This window comes from Phyllostomus hastatus, unplaced genomic scaffold (genome assembly GCF_019186645.2).
Source record: "Phyllostomus hastatus isolate PE091 unplaced genomic scaffold, TTU_PhHast_1.1 phas_contig_150, whole genome shotgun sequence".
NCBI classification, from domain to species: domain Eukaryota; kingdom Metazoa; phylum Chordata; class Mammalia; order Chiroptera; family Phyllostomidae; genus Phyllostomus; species Phyllostomus hastatus.
Genome location: NW_025333611.1, coordinates 790,956 through 811,866, shown reverse-complemented (window position 1 = coordinate 811,866; position 20,911 = coordinate 790,956). Strand labels below are relative to the sequence as shown.

Here is a 20,911-nt window from a genome sequence, read left to right as displayed (position 1 = left end):
GGGGCCTGTCCCCGAGTCCGACGCTGTCGCGGCCGTCCTCGCCCTCCATCGTTCACACGCGAGCACCCAGGGCCCCCGGGAGCCAGGGCGGAGCTGCTCGGGCCGGCACCTCGCACGCCACCCGGAGCCAGGCGGTGCGTGTTCCCGGCCGAAGGAGCGGTTGTGACGTGCGGCCAGGACCTCCGCGTCCCGGAAGGCAGAGGCGATGGAGCCCGGTCCCGGCCTGGCTGTCTGTGCAGAGTGCGGAGGACAGAGGGAGACCCTGGGCAGCGCATGCAGAGCAGACGTGGGGGACTCGGAGGGCGGGGGCTGGGGAGCTGGGAGCCTCCCTGCAGGTGCCAGACTCCGTGCTGAGGGCGTCGGCGGCCAGAGATGCCAGGGTGCGGCCAGAAGATGCCCTGGCCGGAGACCGGGCAGCGGCCCTGGCCGGACAGGACACTCGGGACAGTGCCTGGGACCGAGGTGGCAGGGTGGAGGGAGCCGGGGGGCGGAGGGCGGCCCTGGACAGAGAGCAGCGGCGCTCCCCCGTCCGAGGGGCAGGAGCCTCCCGCCCTGAGGTCCCTGGGCGCTGCCGGCTGCGTCCCGGAGGCAGCAGGGAAGTGCCGGTGGCTAGCTCACCCCTCTACCGCGGACGGGCCTGGGTGGGTTTGGTGTTCTCGGGTCGGTTCCGGTGCCAGGCGCTCTCCAAGGACGTGTCCCTTCCTCCAGGTCCCTTCACTCCGCACGCACTGCAGCAGCGGCCCCCCCCCCCCGCCCCTGCTCAGGCAACGCTGGGGACACCGGCCCCCCTCCCCTCCCCTCCCCATGCATCTCAGGCCCCCCCCTTTCTGGGGGCCAGTCTGGTCAACAGTTCACCAGTTTTACCGGTCTTTTCAAAGGACCACCTTTTGGCACAGCTGATTTTTTCTGTTGTTTTCCTGCTTTGTATTTAATTTGTTGTAGTTTCCTTCCTGCTTGTTTTGGGTCAACCAGTATTTGAGAAAAATGTAAAAGCAATTCAATGGAAGAAGGTTGAACTTTCCAACAAATGCTGCTGGGACAGTTTGACACGCAGAGGCAAACAGTGGGCCTTAGTCAAAGCCTCGCACTTTGTACAAAAATTAACTCAAACTGAACCACGCACCTGCGTGCGGAACGTGCGTATGAAACAGTTTCAAGGTCAGAGAAAACCTTCAGGATGTGGGCGGGTCTTCAGGGTCTCAGCCCTTCGCCGAGAGCACGGCCCCCAGGAGGGGCGGGATGAGGGGTGGGGTGCAGCGGGCGAGGACTGGAACCCGTGCCCGGGAGCGGTGCTGGCCAGGGTGGGCAGGCAGGGTGCGAACGGGGCACCCCACTCGCTCACTGGCGAAGACACCCACCCGAATGCATGGAGGGCCCCCCCCGACCCCGCTGAGAGCGAGAACGGCTCGGGGACGTTGCTGCCCTGCGGCGGCGAGGGGTGGCACCCGGCTCCCCTTCCACTGTGTCCGGGTGGCCGCCGTCCGTGCTGGACACGGAGCTGGGCCGCTCCGGCAGCCGCCCGTGGCCTGCGGCCCCACCGTCGTGGCGACGACACACACTGCGGGGGCCTCCGGGGGGGCCGCGTCTCCCCCTGGGCCGGCAGCCCGGCCCCCGTGTGAGCGCCGGGCCGGGACCCGGCTCTCTGAGGCGGCCCCCCCGCAGCTGGTGGTGAGCTCGGGCCGGGGCGCGCCACGCCAGCGACCTAGACGAAATGGAGTGTGCAGCCAGCAGTGCGAGAGCTCGGGGAGGTTGCTCCGGGAAATCTCAATTGATTCCACTCCCCCGCACTGGGTGTTGCTGAGCTTTTCGTCAGGAGGAGGGAGTTGTGAGAACACGGCTTGCTGGTGAGAGGTGCAGCGCTCGCCCCCAGCGCTCTGGCTCTGCGTGGGCGGGAGAGGGTGGCGGGGAGGTGGCGCCGGAAGCCAGGCGGCCCGGGGCCTCCAGTGACTCACGGCTGTGCCTGCCGGAGGCCCAGACGGGCCTGCTCCCCGCACCTGGGGCCCCGCGTGGGCCCGGGGCAGTGGGGGACCCGACCGGACACTGTTGCGCTGGGAGGGCACCTGACCGCCGGCCGCCCTGCAGGGGGACGCCCGGCAGTTCCAGACGAGACTCCTGGCGGGGGGGTCAGGAGGCCGTGTCCCCTTGCAGGGCTGCTCTGCCCCTGGCAGCCAGCAGGGACGTGCCCAGCGGACAGCGGCCTGCTGGGCGGTCGCAGGCGCTCCGTCATGAGGCGGTTGGGGGCGGAGGGGTGAGAAACACGGAGCAGTGGACGAGAGGGTGGTCTTGGGAGGATGGGCAGGGGTGCAGTCTGGGTCTGGGGGGCCGGGCCACGTGGCAGCCCGCCATGGGCCTCATCGCCACGCACCAGCCCCCTGAGGAAGGCCCCACCTCGCCCCCCTGCCTGCACACTCGCAGAGGGCGGGGCCGCCCGTCCTCCACACACTGACACGCGTGTTCAGGCATGTTCTTGGGGTCACAGGGGCCGGAGCAGGTGCTGTGCCTGCTCTGAATTAGCCTCATCTCCTCGGAGGAAGCCAAGCCAGGAGTGCGTTTGGGAACGGTGTCCAAGTTCTGCATTCAAGCCGGCAGCACCGTGTCGCTGGAATTGCCCTCTGAGTCCCGCACCAGCGGGGGGCGGTCTCCGGGCTCCGAGGGCCCGGGCACTTGTCTCCCTCGCCTGGCGTGGAGCCGCATTGCCGGCCCTCTTGTGCGTGGAGGGCGGGGGGGCCGTTCCCATGCCTGTTGGCCGTGAGCAGGCGTGGCTCTCGCCCCAGCGCCGGCGCCCACTGCCCCTGACCCTCATCGCAGCCCGTGCTGCTGCGTTTGGAGGTGCGCCCTGGTGAGACCCCCATCGGACAGAGCCGCCGCCCACGCTGCTTCCTCCCGCCTCGCGCTCGGGGGTGCGTGCGCGCTCGGGGGTGCGTGTCTGCGCTGTGCGTCCTGGAGGCTCGCCTTCGGTCGGGGGTCGGGGGTCTGGGGTCTGGGTGGAGATCGCGCCTCTGTCTCTCTTTCCAGAAGCTCTCGGCATCAGTGAGCTCCGCTGCGTCCATCTCAAGCCCCCTTGGGGGCTCTCCTGTGCCCACTACGGCCACCTTCCTGACGCGAGTGCCGTTCGCGCCGCCCCACGGGGGCGGTGCTCTCCTCTGCAGCAGCCCTGCGTTTTCAGGCCGTGTGCGGAGCTCGGCCCGTGCACGCCCACGGGGGACCCGGCGCGCTCTCCTGCCTGGGCGGGTGTCGGTGGTCAGATGACGCCCGTGCGGCCCCAGCTCCTCTCGCTGGGGGGCACGGCCCAGTGTCCGCTCCCGCAGGCCGCTGCGTCTTCTCTGCGCGATGCTGCGCACCTGCGGTCTTCTGGGCGGCCCTCTCGTGAGGGCTGCGGCTGCGGCTGGTGCCGTGGGCGGTGCTCGATGGCGCCTTTTCCAGAGCGCCCTTCTCTGCTCAGGCTGCTGGGGCCGGGCCTGGCTGTGGGACGTGGCCGCCCGCCGGTCATTGGCGTCCCTCCCTGAGGGGCTTCAGACAGGCAGCTTCGCACCTCTGCACCTCGGCTGCTTTTCCAGAAAATGGGGGCCTGGGCCCGAACTCCATTCTTACCCGGCTTCACTCGGGTTCCTCCTGCCCCTTCGCAGCACCCCGGAGCTCTTCGACCCCTGGTGTCCTAGGAGGGGAAGGCGTCGGTTTGCCAAAACCCGCTCCACCTCTGCGGTCCTCAGGTGTGGGCGCCCGGTGGGCAGGGCTTCCAGGACACCGGGCCCCGCCCTCGGCGCTGGCCTGCGGGCTTGGGGCAGGCGAGGGGCAGGCAGCAAGCCTGTGGCCACAGTCCGGCCTCGAGCTGTGCGTCTGGGCGCCCTTGTTGGCCAGCCCAGGGGTGCTGCAAGGCTGAACCCTCGGCCCCCCATGCCAGCGGGGCGCGGTCCACAGGTTGGGTGCAGACCCGCTGCTGCCCAGCCGCCCAGCCGCCCGCCTTTCCCCCGGCAGAGTGGGGTCTCAGCCGCCACCTCTGCCCCTCTGGGTGAGCAGCCCGGTGGGCGGGGGTGGGTGAGGGCGCCCTCCTGTCCTGCGCCACCCTGGTCACTTCTCCACTCATTCAGTCGCTGCGAGGTACGCGTGAGGAGGAGACGCGGCGGCTCCCCAGCCGGCCTGCCCCGGCCCCTGGAGCGGCGCCCAGCGGCGTGCGTCCCAGCGGGGGCTCCCCAGGGCGCGTCTGCGCTTCCGCGGCAGCCTGGGCACCCGGCTGCTCAGCCAGCGGTTGCCACACTTGCTCCAGGGGAAGGAAGCAAACTTTCCCGCAAGTGGAGCCGGTCATTAAAAAGTCGTTTTCCAATCAGGCCGGCGCTGCTCAGTGACAAAGCAGTTTCTCTGAAAGGTGCCGACGGCAAACCCTCCGTTTTCCACTGTCCTCTCCCCCGGCCACAGCCAGCCTGCAGATGCAGCGGGAGGGGGGAGGGGGCGTGTGGGGATTTATGGTCAATGAAGGCGCCGCTTGCGGCTTGTTTGTGAGAGGGAGCCCCTCCCCAGCCCTTGCGTGGTAACTCGGTAACCAGCTCGAAACCATAAAAGTCAGTGGGATGATAGAGGGTTTCAATAAAACGATGACACTCAATAAACCTTCCCGTGGAAACAAATTTTCCATGGATATGTGACCGGTTCCACTTGGATTTGTAACTTTAATTTCCCGCTTATTGAGTTTTTTGTCACCGACTAATTACGAAGTCCGTGCCAGGTGACGCTGAGTCACAGGCCCGCGAGGGAGGACGCTCGGTGGCCATGGCGGCAGGCCCGGGGGGCGCCAGGTTCCGGGGGAGGACCCGGGGTCTGCGGGCCCCACGCCCCCTCCCACCCCGCCTGGGGAGCAGGGGCTGGGCGTCGGGGGGCGGTGTCTGCACTCGGAGAAGCCGAGCAGTTGATGGGTGCCTGGGGGTGCGGGGCACCAACTGAGAGACCACTGAGTTGAAGGGGAACTGGGCCCCGCACCCGGGGGTAGGGCGGTGCGGGGGCTTGCCCCGGGGGCTGAGAGCGTCCCTGCGAGCCAGTGCTGGGGCTGGCTCTGCCTGTGTCCCACCTGGCCCCTGCCACGGGGGCTGGGCCCGCCTCTCCTGGCAGCTGTCCCCCCAAACCCAGCTGCGGCAGGGGGTGCACCCGTCTGCGGATGAGATGGCCCCGCAGTCGACCAACCGTGGTGGGCCTCATCCGAGGGCAGCGCCCCGCCGCCCCGCTGTGGTGGCGTGGACTGCACAGCCGTCCTTGGAGACGAGCGGATGAGCCACCCTCCTGGGCTGTGCTGCCCCGGCAGAGACTGGGGCGGCCCCGCCCCGGCCGCTCCGAGGGGGGCGTGTGTGCATGAGCTCCCTGGGGCAGCGGGCTCGGCAGGTGGGTGGAGCTTTGGTTTCTCGGTTCTTCTGGACGCCTGCTGCCTCCCTGCTCGAGCGGCTCTCTCCTTCCTGGGACCCTGGCTCTGAGGGTCCTGGGTCAAGGTCAAGGGTCACAGGAGGCAAGGTCCTCCAGCCCCGTCCTAGCCTGGCCCCACCTGTGATTTCCTGGGCTGTTTGTTGAGGCTCAGGGGGTCAGTCCCGCCAGCCCAGAGCGCGCCGTGCCCAGGCAGGGACGGGCTGGCCGAGCCGAGGCGGCCCCTCCGGAGCGGAGGAGGAGCTGTGTGCGGGGCCCTGTGGCGTCTCCCTGCACCCTGTCCCTGCAGCGTCACGCCCCCCGCCCCGGGCCTGACCCCCAGCCCCTGTGCCCACAGGAGCGGGACGGGATGCGCGCCATCCTGGGCTCCTACGACAGCGAGCTGGCGCCGGCCGAGCACTCGCCCCAGCTGACCCGGCGCATGCGCGAGGCCGAGGACATGGTGCAGAAGGTGCACGCCCACAGCTCGGAGATGGAGGTGAGTGTGCGGGGGCGGGGGGGGGGGCACCCCCGAGGGCCGAGCCGGGACTGCCCAGGCGTGGCTGCTGGGCGCCGGTGCACCGTCGGGGCAGCACGCCGGCCTCCCCGGAGCGTCAGCGAGGGGGGGACCCCCAGCCGTCCTGGCGCTCCTGCACGGCAGCTTCTCCTGCCCACCTGCCACGTGCGCCCTCACCGCCCACAGCCGAGCCGGCGGTCCTGGCACCCCTGGGGCCACGTGTTCCGGTGATCTGGTGACGGGGGCCAACAGTGTCCTCGGCTCACTGCCCAGCGTGGTCACCTGCCTTCCACCTGGCCACGGCCCTGGGGCTGCCAGCTGGGGCCCAGTGCCCCCTCGGAGGGTCTGACGCAGCTCACAAACTCGGGGGCAGCCGGCGGACAGGCCCCGCCCCCCCATCTGTCTGTGCTCCTCCAGTCGCTGGCACGGGACCGCTGGTCCCAGTTCGCCTGGCCTGTCCGGGGTCAGCAGAGCAGGTCCCCGGCTCCCACATCAGCAGTGCTGCAGGCAGTCGGTCACCTAGCCTCCCCTTCCGTCTCCTGGAGTGGCGGGAGAATTTGGGGAGGTGGAGGATGCCCCTGGCCCTGCCGGCTGCCCACTGGCCGCGTGTCCCTTTCTGCCCTGGTCGTGGCTGTGGGAGCTCACACACTGTCCACACTGGGGCTCCAGTCACTCCCACCTCCTCTCGATGGGGCCTCTGGAGGCCAGCGGCCCTTCGCTGGTCTCCTCCCTCTGCCCGGCCCCCCGGCCTCTGTGGTGATGGGGACCCCGCCTGCCACTCCTGCTCCCCAGCACCCTCCGTCTTTGAGGCTGGGCTGCCCCGGAATCCAGCCTCAGTGCTCGGGCCGCTGGCTCTGTGCCCGTCACAGCTTCAGGAACCGAGGCCCCGGTGTCCCAGTGAGGCCATCCATGGCCGAGGGACAAGGGGCGCAGCACTCCGGGGTCTGTGGGTGGGGCAGCGGGTCTGTGGCCATCAGGCCCTCTGGCCATGACCCACACACCCTCTGAACACCCGCTGTGCTGCCCAGTGGGCCCCTTCAGCATCCACAAGAGCCCCACCCAGGCCTGAGCTGCAGCCGGAGGGGAGGACCCAAGCATTTGCAGGTAGCGGCCGGACATTCCTGGTCCAGGCCAGCTGGCTCGTCTCCTGGCTTGTTTGGAGGGTCAGCACCCTGGTGAAGAGGGGCCAGCTGCCTCAGGTTCTGGAAATAGGCAGCCCCTCCCCCTTTGGAGGTAGTGGCTCCACTCAGTGCTCCAGGGGGTCGGGCCTGGACCCTCCCTGCTCAGCCCAGAGGCCCGGGCCTGGGGAGAAAGTGTGGCCGGGGCGCTCTCGGGTTCAGTGAGCGGCCCGGCCTGGTGAGGCTGAGAGCCGGGAGGAGGCCCCACGTGTGGCCTGGGGCAGCCGTGCACACCCCGCTCGTGGCTTCGAGGACCGGGCAGGGCTGTGCGAGGGAGCAGGCCTGAGCCCCCCGGCCCCCTCTTTGGGGTGCTGCCTGTCGCGTGGCAGCCGCCGCCGTGGAGGCTCCAGGTGCAGCTGACTCACCGAGGCCCGAGCTCCGCCGGCCCGTGAGAGGACGGCCTCCCCGACGACGGGCAGGCGGCGTCCCCTGCGTCTCTGCCCCGGGGCGGGCCGGGGTCCTGGTTGGTGGGCGGTGGTCAGGCCTTGGGCTCTGCTGGATGTCCCCCCTCCCCCAGACCCAGAGGCGGCCGTGGCCTCCCCGCCCCTCGCGGGGACTGGCCCCGTCTCTGTCTCTGCCCTTGGCCGCCCCGCAGGGGCTGTCTGGCGGCAGCTGTGAGGACGGGTCCTGCCAGCACTGCGTCCCCGCTGTCCCTCGGTTCCCTCCCCTCCCCTCCCCCGGGGGCCGGCTGCTGCTGCCCCGCCCCCACTAGGTGGGCCGGGGTGGCAGCAGCGGGGAGGTGCCCCTGACCCTGCTGTCTGTCCTGTCCTGCAGGCTCAGCTGGCGCAGGCGCTGGAGGAGCTGGGGAGCCAGAAGCAGAGGGCGGACACGGTGAGTCCCTGAGGCGTGCCTGGCGGGGCCCTGGGGCACAGGGCGGCGGGGTTCGGGGCGCCTCGTGTGCTGTGTCCCTGGCAGCCGCGGTCCCTGCGAGGGCACGGGGTCTGGGAGCTGAGTCCCGGCTCCCAGAGGCAGGCGTGGTGCCCTGCTGTGAGGCGGGGCCAGGGACCCGCTTCCTGCCCAAGTCCCCGCCGGTCCCCAGCGCCCGTGCTGTCAGTGTGCCACCCCGGCCCCGGGCGGGCCCTGCCCACAGCGCGTGCCCACCGAGGCAGCACGTCCGGCCCGTGCAGGCCTGCCGTGGGGCCGCCCCCTCCCCGCCGCGCTGGCAGGTGGGCTCTCGCTCAGCCGTCTCCCGGACCACGTTGGCCCTCCTGCCGCAGGTGGCTGCCCACGAGCCCAGTGGGGGAATGGCAGGTGCGGGCCCTCGCCTCACCCCCACGTGGGGACTTGGCCTGGGGGGCGCGTTTGCCCCGTGCAGGCTGTGAGTCCCTCCATGCTGCCCATCCCTCGGCCTGTCCCCGAGGACAGGGAGGCCACCAGGAGTGCCCGCCGTCTGGTTGGGCGAGCTGGGCGAGGCTGCCATTGGCACTGGGACAGGCTCTGGGGCTGTGTCACAGGTCAGAGGCTCTGCTTTAGTGTCATCGCTTCCTTAGCGTTGTGTCCCTGACCTTCAGCAGGTCCCCCTCCAAGTGGCCGTGACGTGTTCTTAAATTTGCCTTATCTGTCGTGGGCGGTCCCCACGGCCTGTGGGGGGGGTCCTTGCTGCCACCTGCACTGCTGTGCTGCACTGGAGGGCAGGGCTGGGTGGGCCTGACATCGGCTCACACTTGGGGGTGCCCTGGAGCTGTCCGCACTGGCTGAGCCCAGAGCCTGCAGTCGGGCGGGGGGCGGCTGCAGGCGCGAGGCTCAGCAGTGGTCGGTCAGACCGGAGGCCGAGGGCGAGGGGAGGTGGGGTGTCGGAGACGCTGTGGACACTGTGGGCCGGGGCCTGGGTCTCCGGGGTCCAGGCCAGCAGTGCACCTGGCACCGTGTCCTGCGGGTGAGCACAGGCGCCAGGAGGCAGAGACCCATCAGGCTGCTCCCACGTCCGGACACGGGCGTGGGAGCGGCAGCTGGGAGTCAGGGGGCCCCGGAGGGCAGGGCCACCCCAGGAGACGCCGCGCCCCCGCTGTAACGGGCTGTGGGAGCAGCAGAGCAGGGGTGAGGTCCGGAGTGACAGGTCTGTGCTCAGCGCCCCACGGGGTGGCGTCCCACTGGATGCATTCCACTTGGTTAGGAGGCGGGGTCTGCTCTGCTGTCCCCCCCCGGTCTGGAGGGAGAGAAGGGAGGGGCACCCGCGGCCCAGAGCTCACGGGAGGCCAGGGGTCAGCCCTGGCCTGGCTCCTAGCCGGCCCGCCCGCCCGCCCTCCTGGGGACGGTCTTGCACCCATATGTGTGCTCGGGCGCCTGGTCCCGAGAAAGCAGGGCTCAGGGGTCGCCAACTGCTGGCTCCGTGCCTCTGCCCGGGCCCCCAGGCATGGCCCGTCCTTCCTGCCCCCCAGCCCGCAGCCCCGGCCTGCTGGTTCCCAGCACAGACCGAGCGCGCTGCTCAGGCAAGGAGAGGAAAGAGAGAGATCTGAGCATCCTTAACTAATTGCAGATGACAGGACCAAGACAGTTGGACTTTCTGTTATTAATTAGCAAACCCGTGCTAATTAAAAGCACACATACAATTCATGCTTTTTCTTTAATGCAGTTACTGTGACAAGTGAAGACGCCCCGGCCCGCAGCCGTGCGGGGGCCGCACCTCGCCCTGGTGGGACGCGGCCCGCGGCGGCGGGGGAGACGGGGCTCTTACCGCAAGCAGGAAGCTCTCCGGTATTTTACACGCTTCAGGGAGTGAGAGCAGAAGGTGTATGCTCTGATTTAAGAAGAACTACAGCCCTCACAACTTGGTGTGATTGAGCCGACGTCTTCCTTGAGTCCCCTTTCCCGTGGCCGTTCCCTCACTGGGCTCCAGGAGCGGCGCAGCAACAGCGCAGTGCGGGGCCCTTGGAGCTGGGGCGTCCGCCGTCCCGGGCCACGCCTCGAGCCCGGCATGCCGCACTGTGGCCCTCTGCTGGGAGGCACGCTGCCTCGCCGCCGCAGGCCCTGGAATGGGGCTCCGTGCTCTGAGTCGCTCGGCAGGGTCTCTCAGAGGACACTGTCCAGCTCGTCCCCTGACTTTCTTTAAAGCGGCCCGCGAGGGTTTCCGCGGCGAAGTGTGAGCCTGGTGGGGGTGGCCGTGGGCGAGCGAGTCTCAGCCTCCTCGGGGCCCCAGCTCTGAGCCCCCAGGCTGGGGGGACCCCCCAGCCCCCACTGTGGCCCAGCAATAACGCATTGGATTAGCCAGGTACTCGGTAAAGGAGATAATAGGAACTGTCAGAAACACAAGTGTGAACGTTACATAAACTGAAGGCATAAAAACCACTAGGACACAAGAACGCAAACAGGACAAGAAGACCCCAGAACGAAACGATCATGGAAGTTACGAGGCAGAGCATGTAACAAGACAGCAGGGCAGAAGTAGACGCAGCCGTGCGCCAGGGCCCGAGGGGGCCGACCTCTCCCGTCGGAGGCTGGCGGGGGTGGGGGGCTTCCCGATCGGCCACAGGGAGGAGCCCGGGAGCCTCGGGCGGGCGGTGGAGCGGCCGCAGCCGGGTGGCCGCCGCGCAGGGAGCTTGCTCTCCGGCCCGGGCGCGTCGCAGCAAACCAGGCGGGGCCGTCTGCCGTAACAAGGGTGCCTCCGTGGACCTGCCCACTGGGATGCCGACGGGGGCCGCAGAGCAGGAATGAGAGACTCCACGGGGGTCGTGAGGGACGCCAGCGACCGGAGAACCCGCTGTGCTTCTCAGTCCACGACAGAGCAGGGGGCAGTCTGGGTGTGTTTCATGTATGTGCATGTACACGTAAAGTAGAAGTTAACCCCAGAACTGAAGGACGCTTCGAAAAAATACAGAAAACGTTCGCAAGAACGAATCAATCACATGTTAGGTAGTAAAGAGAACCTTCGTGAACCACATAGGCAGAACTAGTATAGACAGCCTCCTCTGACCATGCTGTAATGGAATGTGAAATTAAGAAAGGAAAAAAAAAAGCCGCTCCTAACACTTGGAAATTTAAAAGGAAGAGAAATAGAAACGAAAAGAGAACGGAAGTCTCGGGCTGGAACCACGGCTGGGCCGGACAAGGAGCGTGACTCGGAAGTGCCCGCGGGCCCAGGCGCCTGCCGTCACGGACACGGCTGCCCTGGGAGCCGCGGGGACCGGCCGGCGCGGGCTCAGAAGGAGAACCCGGGCTCAAATATTTGCCTTATTGAACGGGAGAGCGTGCCCACGCACAGGCTGGAGGAAAATGAACCAGTTAGAGCACGGGGAGGAACTTGTAAAGACGGAAAGAGGAGTTAATGAGAGAGCGGGAAATGGTGGAAATAATAAACAAGTACGAACGCCTGCGCTGTGGAAGAAGCCGGTAAACCGTGAGCCGCTCGCAGTCCTGGCGAGGAGCGAACAGGCAGCCCCGCCCCCCGCGGTGAGCGTGACCGCCGGGGTGCCCGGCAGGCCTGAGGGCGGTGCGCGCCCGGTGCCCCCTCCCTCGACCGTGGGTGGAGGAAACACAGGCAGGCAAAAACAATGAGTCTGAAGAGAATGATGGATTCCACGGGAGTTCTGCAAAGAGAATCAGGAATTATGATGATTTCCCTGGAAATTAAGACCTAGCGCTGCTCCAGCAGAGAGAGAGGTTTCGACCAGTAGGGTCATTACAAAGTTGTCACCAAGTGACCGCTCCCGTCCTCCCCCAGCGGGAAGCAGCGGATCGGAGCCGAGGCAGGCTGAGTCACTTGCACGGAAAATTCCGGCTGGCTCTCAGCACGCAGACGCCGTGCACACTGCGACAGCACCCTGGTGCGTGGGAAGGGGATGCTTTCGGACGTGAGCGTGACGCCAGCCCCTGCGAGGACCCCGCCCGCAGGCACACACGGGCACGGGCTGCGGCGTCCCGCGGGCGGCTCCGGGGCCGCGTGCCGGGGAGGAAGCGCAGGACGGCTGGGCGCTGCTTTGGGTGGGCGCTGTCCTGTCCCCGCCGCTCAGAGGCTCCGTCCTGGGAAGGCCCTGGCCCAGACCCCCTGCCTGGTCCCCACCCCTGCGCCCAGGGCCCGGGTGGGTGGGCGCGGCCCCCCCACTCCCCAGCCCCGACTGCGGCACCACGGTTGGGGGGGGTGGTCAGGAGGTTCGCGTCCGCCCCCCGCCCCAAAGGCACGCAGCCTGCGTGCAGCCCGCCGTCCTGCGGAGGGAGTCGGTGCAGCAGGTGAAGCGCCACGACCGACCGCACCGGTGGGGGCGTGGGGGCGTTTAGAGTGTTCTTCCTGCCCCCCGGGCCGTCCTCAGGCGCCGAGGCACCCCAGGGCACCCCCGAGCGGCCGGGTCTGTGTCCTGGGGCCAGTGCTCGCCCAGAGCAGGCAGCTGTGTCTGCCCGGCCCCACCACGCCGGGCAGCCTGGCAGCCTGGACACCTCCCTGCACGGGGGGGGGCCCCCGGACTCCAGGGCTGGCCAGGGAGGGCTCCAGGGGCCCAGGGGCGGGCTGCGCAGTGCCGCGAGCTGACCCCGCGCTGTCCCCTCCGTGCAGCTGGAGATGGAGCTGAAGGTGCTGCGGTCCCAGGCGGGCCCTGCCGAGCAGAGCGTGCTGCTGTCCCGGGAGGAGGCCGGCGAGCTCAGGTACGCCCCGCCCCGCCAGCCCCTCCCCCCGCCCCCCCCACACCTTCTTCTCCCGTCCCACCCGCACCTTGCACCTCGCTTCCTCTCTGCACAGGATCGCGTCCCCCACTCCACACGGGCTTGGGGCTCTTCCCAGCGCCCTTTCTCAGGCGGGCTCGGACAGCCGGCCTCTCGGTGTCCCCAGGGCGCAGGAGAGGCGGGGACTGCTGTCCCAAGGCGGACTGCAGGGGTCTCTCCTCCTCCACCGTGCGTGCCGGCCCCGGGGGCGGCGGGGGCCCCGTGCGCCCGTCTGGGGCTGACTGCAGGGGGGACTTGGTTGCTCTCAGAGCTGCAGCCCGAGCAGGCACGCGCCCCCGTACGCCGCCTGGCAGGGGAGCACTGTCCTCCCCCTGCCCCCCGCCTCTCTCCAGGCCACAGCCTTGTGGGGGGGTGCGGGGGGGCGGGGGCGGCTCGTCTGCTGTCCTGCCCCACGGCTCATCCTTGAGGACAGTTTTCGGGGGACAGAGGCAGGTGCTGAAGGCCTGCTGCTGGCTCTCCCTGGGTCCCGAGCTGTCCCCGGAAAGGGGCCCACGGGTGGGTGGGCACCGTCCCCCCAGAACCTCCGAGTGCAGCCGAGTGAGCTCAGCGAGTGACTCCGGGCGCCCAGGGCTGTCAGCCCGCTCCTGCTCGAGCGTGTGCCCCAGGCCAGCGCGGGCGCCCACCGCAGCAGCCGCTCCTGCGGCTCGGGGGGGCCCGCCTGGGGCCCGCCAGGCGGATGGAGACCCCAGTCCCAGGAGAGATGGCACGGGGTCGAGGGTGGGGGCGCTGGCTGGCCCGTGGCTGCAGCTGCGCCACCCTCTCCTGAGGCTGTGCTCTCGTCACCGGAAACACCCCCGCCCCATGTGCCGAGCGTCCTGGTGCACGGTGAGCCCCAGTAGGTGCGGTCCCGACCACCTCTGCCCTCGGCCCCCACCCCCTTCCCTGAGCACAGCTTGGGGGTGGACCTGGGCCGGAGATACCGCTGTCTCTGGGGTCCCCCTGCTTCTTCCGCCACTGCTTGCCTGCTCCTCATTGGCTCAGCCGTTGTCTCGTTGAGAGACCGTGTGGGGTGCGTGTCCCCAGGGCCGAGCGTGGGGAGGGGATGGCGCAGCCACAGCCCGTTTGCTCTGTGCCACAGACCTGGCGGTGGGGGGGGACTGGGAGGGGCCCTGCCCACACACACAGGCCACAGGATGTGCGGCGGGGCATCTGCAGGCCCCACCCCGGTGCGGGGCGGGGGCGGGGGGGCCCCTGCAAGGGCCTGGGGGGCAGGAAAGGGCAGCAGGTTGCAGGCGGGTCCCAGTGCCGGGAGCCAGGGACAGCGTCCCACGGCAGAGCAGGAAGGGCAGGGCCACGGGTGGAGATGAGAGGCAGCCGGCCGCCCAGTGCGGAGCGGACCGGAGAGGGGCTTGGCGAGGGGGCCGGCCACACAGAGAGGAGGGGCATGCCCTCCTGGGCCTGGCTGCAGGGGGCAGCCCCAGGCCAGCAGCGCAGACAGCTCTCGCGGTCAGGGTGGGCTGGAGGGCGTTGGAGGTTGGGGCACCCGAGCACGTCCTGTGTGAGGGCCTGGAGGGCAGCAGGGGCATGGTCCAGGCTAGGGTGCAGACAGGCTCTTCCGGGGGGTCATGGAGTGCTGGGCGCAGGATGGCCATCGCTGGGACCAGACCCTGAGGGGTCTCGAGCGCCCTGAGAAGCCCATGGACGCAGGTCCCTAAGCCCCGGGGCAGCAGCTGTTAAGTCCTGGGGGGCCGCGGGTGCGGGGCAGGTGGGGCTGATGCTGCTGGACGGCATCCTCCCCGGGCCCGCGTCCCCCCCGGGCCTGCGTGGCGGGCATGGCTCCCAGCCTCCCCCCCAAGCCGCAGTCAGGGAGCCCGCCCTCTGCCCCGCCCGGCGTCCCCCACTCTCAGGCGCAGGCTGCTCTGCGTGGCCAGGCGTGTGGCCAGGCGTGTGTGCGACTTGTGCGGGCTGGCACGCCTTGGACCCAGTTGCTGGTGCGTACTTTGTAACTGCTGAGACAAAGGTTTCGTCGGCACCGTCTGCACACCGAGATCGAAGCCACTCGTCCCCCCGGGGCAGGGGACGCCGTGGTGGAGGGGGGGCCGGCGGCTGACGCGGGGAATCAGGTCAGCGTCTGCGCGTGTGCTTTGCTGGGAGAGGCCGCTCGAGGGGCTGCCCTCGGGCTGAGCAGGGCCTGACTGCGCGAGCCCGCTGCCCGCTGGGGACACCGGCCGAGGGCCGGCTGCTGGGGGCCGCACCGGTCAGGCGGGCTCCGGGGCCCCAAGGGGGGCGTGTGGACGGCCCCCTTCCCGGCTGGGACTCGCCCCCGTGCCCCTCGCCCCTCGCGGGTCTCAGTGTCCGTCCCGTCCACAGGACTGCCGGGTCCCCGGGCACCACCCCCCCCCCGTGCCCCATCCCCGGGCGCCCTGCTCCTCCCGGCCGGGCCCAGCTCCTGCTCGACCGCGCTGTCCGCCTCGGGCCCGTCTGGGAAGGACCGGGGCCCTTGTGTCCGCAGGGTGACGGGCGATCACTGTGGGCCTGAGGGCGCTGCCCAGAGGGCGCTGGCCATGCACTCCCGGTCCGCACCGGTGTCCCAGGTGGGACGGGGAGTCCCCTCGGCCGCACGCTTACCCCACCAGCAGCTTTAGGAGGCCCACCCTGAGCGGGGCCCTGACCTCTGGATGACGGGGGGCCGTCTCCGAGCTCCTTGCCCTGCCTGCACGGTGGAGCTGGGAAGCCCCCGGGCCCCCGGCTGGTGCCTGGTCTCCTCTCTGCGGCCCCAGGGCCCCAGCGCGGCCCCGAGCCCCGCCGCGGCCGGTCCCTGTGGGGCTGTGCCGGGGTCGGGCTGCTCCATGCGGCGGCTCCCCCTTCGGTTCCCGAGGTGTCTCTGCCGCTATTCGTCAGTGGTCTCTCCTCTTCCACCTTCTCTGCTCTTTCTGGAGCTGCCGTCTGGACGCTGAACTTCCCAAGTTAGTCCCTGTTCTAAAAACATTCTTGTTCTGTTTTCCATCTGCTCTTCCTGCGTGCCGTAACCTTTTCTTGGGTTCGTCAGCCTCACCTGACTCCTGCTGCCGCGTGTGCCCTGAGACCGGCTGCCGTCCTCGGAAGGCTCTCCCTCGTGGGGGGCGCCGTCCGCGGACACGGCGCGTCACCGTCCCCGTCCCTCCGACGGGACGACGGGCCGGCCCTCCGAGCTGCGCTTCTCGCCGGGCAGAGAGTCCTCCACGTCGCTGCGTTCTCTTCCCGTGGGCACTCGGACCCCTCACGCGTGGGGCGGTCCCGGACATCCGCCCACCTTTCGCCGGCGTCCGGGAGCCCCTCGGAACGGCCCCGGACGGGCTCTGTGCTCGGCGGGCCTGGGCTGAGCCTCCCCGGGCCCCGGCGACCGGCCCTCCTCGGGGCTGGTCACGTGCCGGTGCTGCCGGCCCTCCTCCTCCCCGGGGGGCCTTCGCCCCTTACCCTGAGCCCTCAGCCCAGGGGCCTGCTGGGTCCGTCCACGGAAGGGAAACGTCTGGTGTGTGGAGGGCTGGTTTTCAAAAACATCTTTGATTTCCGGTCCGGTCTGAGGGATCAGCTCCCTCCCCGCCCAGGACTCCACGCTCTCACCTGGCCCAGCAGTGTGGGGGCCCTGGAAGGTGGGGAGAGGGCGGCCCGCACGGGACCCTGAGTCCGAGGAAGGCCTGGGGGCGGGCACCCCACGCCTCCTTGGTGCCGCCCTCGGACCTGGGGGCGGGGCGACAGGCCACGGTGAGCGCAGGCAGCTCCAGGGAAGGCCCGGCTCCCGCCCCGCCCCAGGCACTGGTGGCAACCCCCGGTGGGGTCCACGGGTCAGCGGGGACCACTGTCCCCCCAAGCCCTCTGCACAGGCGCGAGTTTCCTGCCGCCCCAGCTCGGGGGCACGAAGGGCCGAAGCAGAGTGGGGCTGGCTGCCAGGTTACAGGCTCAGCAGAAGCCCCTGCTGCCCCTCCCCCCCCCCACGGAGCAGCAAGGCGCCCTGGCTTCCTGCCCCTGGTGTCAGTGGGGCCGTGGGGAGCCCAGCGGGCACCCCTCTGTCTGCAGGGCCCCGGGTTCGAGTCCCCCGGACACGGGGCCACCTGCCAGAAGGTCTGTGGGGTACAGACTTCCCTGCCTGAGGCTCCGAGGGTCCAGGGCGCAGCGGAAGTCTCTGCTCGCGCCCAGAGCCAGCCAGTTGTCGCCAAAGGAGGAGGGGCCGCGGGCGGCCGCGTCGGCTGTGCGGGGCACGGGTGTGGGCATCACAGAACCCCGGCGCCAGCAGGGCTGAGCGCGAAGTCGACCAAGCGGGAGTGCTGGCCCTCGACGGAGAGCGAGGGGGTGCTTCTCGAGAGGACCGGACACGCACCATGGGCCGGGACGGCACGGCAAGCAGAAGGTCGGAGGGAAGAACCGCACAGGCCGGTGGAGAGCAGCTGGGGAGAGGGCGGCGGCTGGGGATGAGCCCAAGCAGAGCCCTGGGGCCAAGGACCCTTGCACACAGGATGGTCGTCGGAGCGGGCCCACGAGCGGGGGAGCCGGCGCCGGGGGGGTGGGAAGACGCGGTGCCCGAAGACGCAGGGGGCTGGAAATCCCCCAAGCTTCGTGGCAGGTCTCAGCCCACAGCTTGCGGGAGCCGAGTGAGCCCCACAGAGCAGAAAGGCGAAGAGGCTCGCGCAGTGACACCCGCTAATTAATCTTCTGGAAGCCGCAGACGGGGAGCCGGAAGGCAGCGAGGAAGGAGTGCCTCTTCGTCCGCGGGGAGCGCCGCTCTGAGTGACAGCGAGCTGCTCGTGGGAGCGGCAGGGGCCGGAGCGCACGGCGTCTTCCGGGCTCCGCGAGGAGAGACCTGTCAGCGGAACGAGTCTTCGGGCCTGAGGGGGCGTCGGGCGGCTGTCAGGCGGAGTGGAAGCAAGCGCACGTGCCATGGCCAGGCCTGCCCGGGCATGCGGCCGAGGGGCCTCCCCCGCGGGAGCCGTGCTGCTCACGTGCGCCCCCCGCACCCTGGGGGCAGTGAGGTCGCGAAGGGCCATGCTCCCCGCGGAGGAAGCACCAGTGCCAGCTCCCAGTTCGGAGCAGAGCGTGCTCACTGCGCCCTGGCTCTCCTGGCAGAGGACGCCTGTGCTCCCCGCCGGGCCGGAGCCGCAGCCACCGCAGCCGCCCTACCCCGTGTGCACCCCGGGCGGGGCCAGGGCCCGGTGTGGGCGGCTCGGGCGCCTCGGCGTCTGTGCCGGTCTACCCCGCCTCCATGCTCCCGCCACTCGGATGGCCCGGTGTTGGCTGCGCAAGGAGGTGGTCGCCGCGCCTGTGCTGGAGACCGCGTGGCTTCCCGACGGGGGGGCACCAACAGTGACGGTGCGGCGAGTCCAGCAGGACCGGGCGTGGGTCTGGGCCAGCGGGCGGTCCGCCCGGGCAGTGACGTCCTGGGCTGCAGGCTCCTTTCCAGCCGCGCCCCCGGCGCCCTGGCCGTCCTCCGCAGGCTGCGCAGCAGCCTCCCCGCCGGCGCGCGGCCCGGCACCTTCAGGCGGGCAGCACGGCGGTCAGCCCTCTCTGCTCTCCAGGCTGTTCTCCGCGCTCCGGGCGAGGCAGCGGCCTCACCCCTCTGACTGGTGTGTGTCTTCACACACACGGTCACACACTCACACGCTTGCATGCACATGCATGCACGCTCACACGCATGCTCTCACACGTGCAGTCACGCTCACACATGCACACGCTCATATGCATGCTCACACGCACGGTTGCACGCACGTACGCTCACGCTCACACACACAACGCACACACCTGCTCTCGTGTCGTCCTCCCCTGCCCCTGGCCAGGTAACGGTCTGCGGGGGAGGAGGTTGAGGAGGAGTCCCCGTGTTCAACGCACAAGCGGGAGTTGTGTGGGGGGCCCGTTCTCCGACAGCCAGGATGGGCCGCACCGTCTCGTTCGTGCGGCTGCAGCTGCACGCACACGCTGGGTTGGGTTTAGCCCTCGAGGACTGTTGGCTGACGACCCCCCAGGGGGGACACGCTCTGTTTGCACAGGGCCTGCCGTCTGGCTTCCCGCCCAGCCTGGCCCTGGCAGGCCCGGGCCCCAGCCCCCTACCTCCACACGCACAGGGACGCCTGTGCTTGGCCGCCGGGCCCACGAGGGGAGGGCGCCCCGGACCCTGGAGGCCTCGGGGAGCTCTTGCCCTTCTCCTCGCCCGGCTGCAGACTCGGCGCCCGGAGTCCCGGGCAGGGTGCGGCCACACGTCCCGCGGGGCTCCCGCCCGCCTGGCTGCGGTCAGGGCCCAAGGCCTTGTCCCGAGGCCTTGCCCCTCCTCGCCCGGGGGACAGGGCCGCCCCTCCTCACGGCTGCAGCCGTCTCCTCACGCCCTGCCCCGCCCCGCCCCGCCCGCAGGCTGAAGGTGGAGGAGCTGGAAGGGGAGCGGAGCCGCCTGGAGGAGAGCAAGAAGCAGCTGGAGATGCAGCTCGAGCGGCTCACCCTGCTGGTGAGTGCGGGCGCGTCACCGCCCTCCCGGTCCCCTCCTGCACGCGCAGGGTGGTGGCTCCCGCGGCCCGGGACCCACCCTGCCCACACGCACACCCCTCGCCGGCCTCCCTGGCGCGTGTCCCGCGGGGAGGACGCACTGCCCCCGGCCCCGGAGCCGCAGCCCGTCGGCGCACGGCCCCGCCGCGGGCCCGTGGCCGTGGCCGTGGACTGCTGCTGGCACTGTTTGATTTTACTGGGTGCTCTGCGTCTGCCCTCCCGTCTGAATTGCTCCGTGGCGGGAAGCCTGCTGGTTTGTGCTCCCCCATATTTTGGACAGGCCATTGATTTTATCTTGACACCCATTAGGGGTAAATCACGTCTCGTTTTTATTACCAATTCCTGGAGACGGTGGAAGTGACAGCTCTGATAAAGCACGGCGCAGTGAGCCGCGGCCAGGCTGCGCTCCGTGCCGGGGCCTGTCATCTCGCACCGTTTAATTGGGCCAAAGACCTCAGCTGGGAGACGGGGCTGTTGGCAGGTGAATCCCCGGCCGCCCGCCCGCCCGTCCACCGGCTGCCCGTCAGCGGTGCCGTGTCAGACGGGCCCGGGGATGTTTTCCTGGCTCTGCGGTGGAGAGCAGCCTGGGACTGCGGCTGGCGGCCTCCCAGGCCTCCTGTGGCCCTGCGTCAGCCAGTGCAGCTGGAACCGTCGTTCGTCCTGCCTCCGCCCCAGGGTGCGGTGGACAGGGTGGAGGCTGAGGCCCAGGGGGACAACCAGTCCGTCTGGTCGTGGCAGACAGGACGGGGAGAACTCGCGTCCTGCCCGGGGAGCCCAGGCAGGTGGTGGAGAAATGGGTGCACAGGCCAGGGGCTAGTGGAAGTGGGGTTCCCTGGGGCATCTGGCACCGAGGCCGCAGATGTCAGCTGGGACCTGGCGCTGCCCTCCGGCTGGGTGGTCGTGTCGGGGCTTTGCCCTCTGAGCCCCCAGCTCATCCTTCATAGAACCGGGGACAGTGGCACCCACACGGGGCTGTCGGGGAGACGGGCCGCGTCTGCCCACCACAGCTGGCACACAGTAGCCGTTCAGTAGACGGTGACGTCCGTCTGCTGCTGCTGCTGCTTCTCCGTCGTGCGGATGGGGACCTCACCTTCCCCTGTGTCCCCGGGCCTCGGAGCAGCAGGACTGCTCACGACGCCCTCCGGGGGCCCGGCGTGGAGAGCTGGCTGGTGGAGGGCCACGGCGTTCGGCTCGCCAGGCGGGCACGTGCCAGCCGCGGTGCTCGAGCCGGCTCGGGGGGCACCCGCCCCTGCCGCCCCCCCGGAGGAGCCTTCAAGTTGGGCTGCTTCAAGGAAGAATGATGGAGGTCAGCTGCAGTTGGACACAACGGGGAGCGTGTGCTCGGAGAGGGCGCTCGCTGGTTAGAACTTCTCGTAATCGGCTCCCAGCTGGGAGGGGAGGAGGCCGCTCCCGGCAGCGCCCGGAGCTGGCTGTGCTCACGCAGCGCCTGCACTGCCCGCCAGGGGTGGCCTGTGCGGGCCTCCCCCGGGGCTCTGCGGCCGCCGCACCATCTGGGGTGGCCTCTGGCCCGGGTTGAGTGGCTGGGGCGGGGGCAGGACCCCCGGCGGCCATCAGGAAGGCAGCTCGCAGGCCCCCTCTGGAGGCGGGGCAGCAGGCCCACGAGCAGCCCGCTCAGACACACCTTTCTCCGAGGCAGGGCGGGATTTGAACGCACTCTCGGAGGAGGACAAGCCGAGCACCCCCGGGGCTGGGGCTGGGGCTGGGGCAGGGCCTCTCGGTC

General features: G+C 70.0%; 1 protein-coding gene across 1 annotated transcript in view; it reads left to right on the top strand.

The window, feature by feature from the left end:
• The window catches only part of MAD1L1 (mitotic arrest deficient 1 like 1), a 108,463-nt gene that overhangs the window by 63,596 nt on the left and 23,956 nt on the right, over window positions 1–20,911 (top strand). Inside the window, exons 12-15 of the mRNA XM_045824591.1 lie at window positions 5,741–5,881; window positions 7,852–7,908; window positions 12,560–12,648; window positions 19,042–19,132. Coding sequence (XP_045680547.1) covers window positions 5,741–5,881; window positions 7,852–7,908; window positions 12,560–12,648; window positions 19,042–19,132 — 378 coding nt within the window. The remainder of the gene's footprint in view (window positions 1–5,740; window positions 5,882–7,851; window positions 7,909–12,559; window positions 12,649–19,041; window positions 19,133–20,911) is intronic.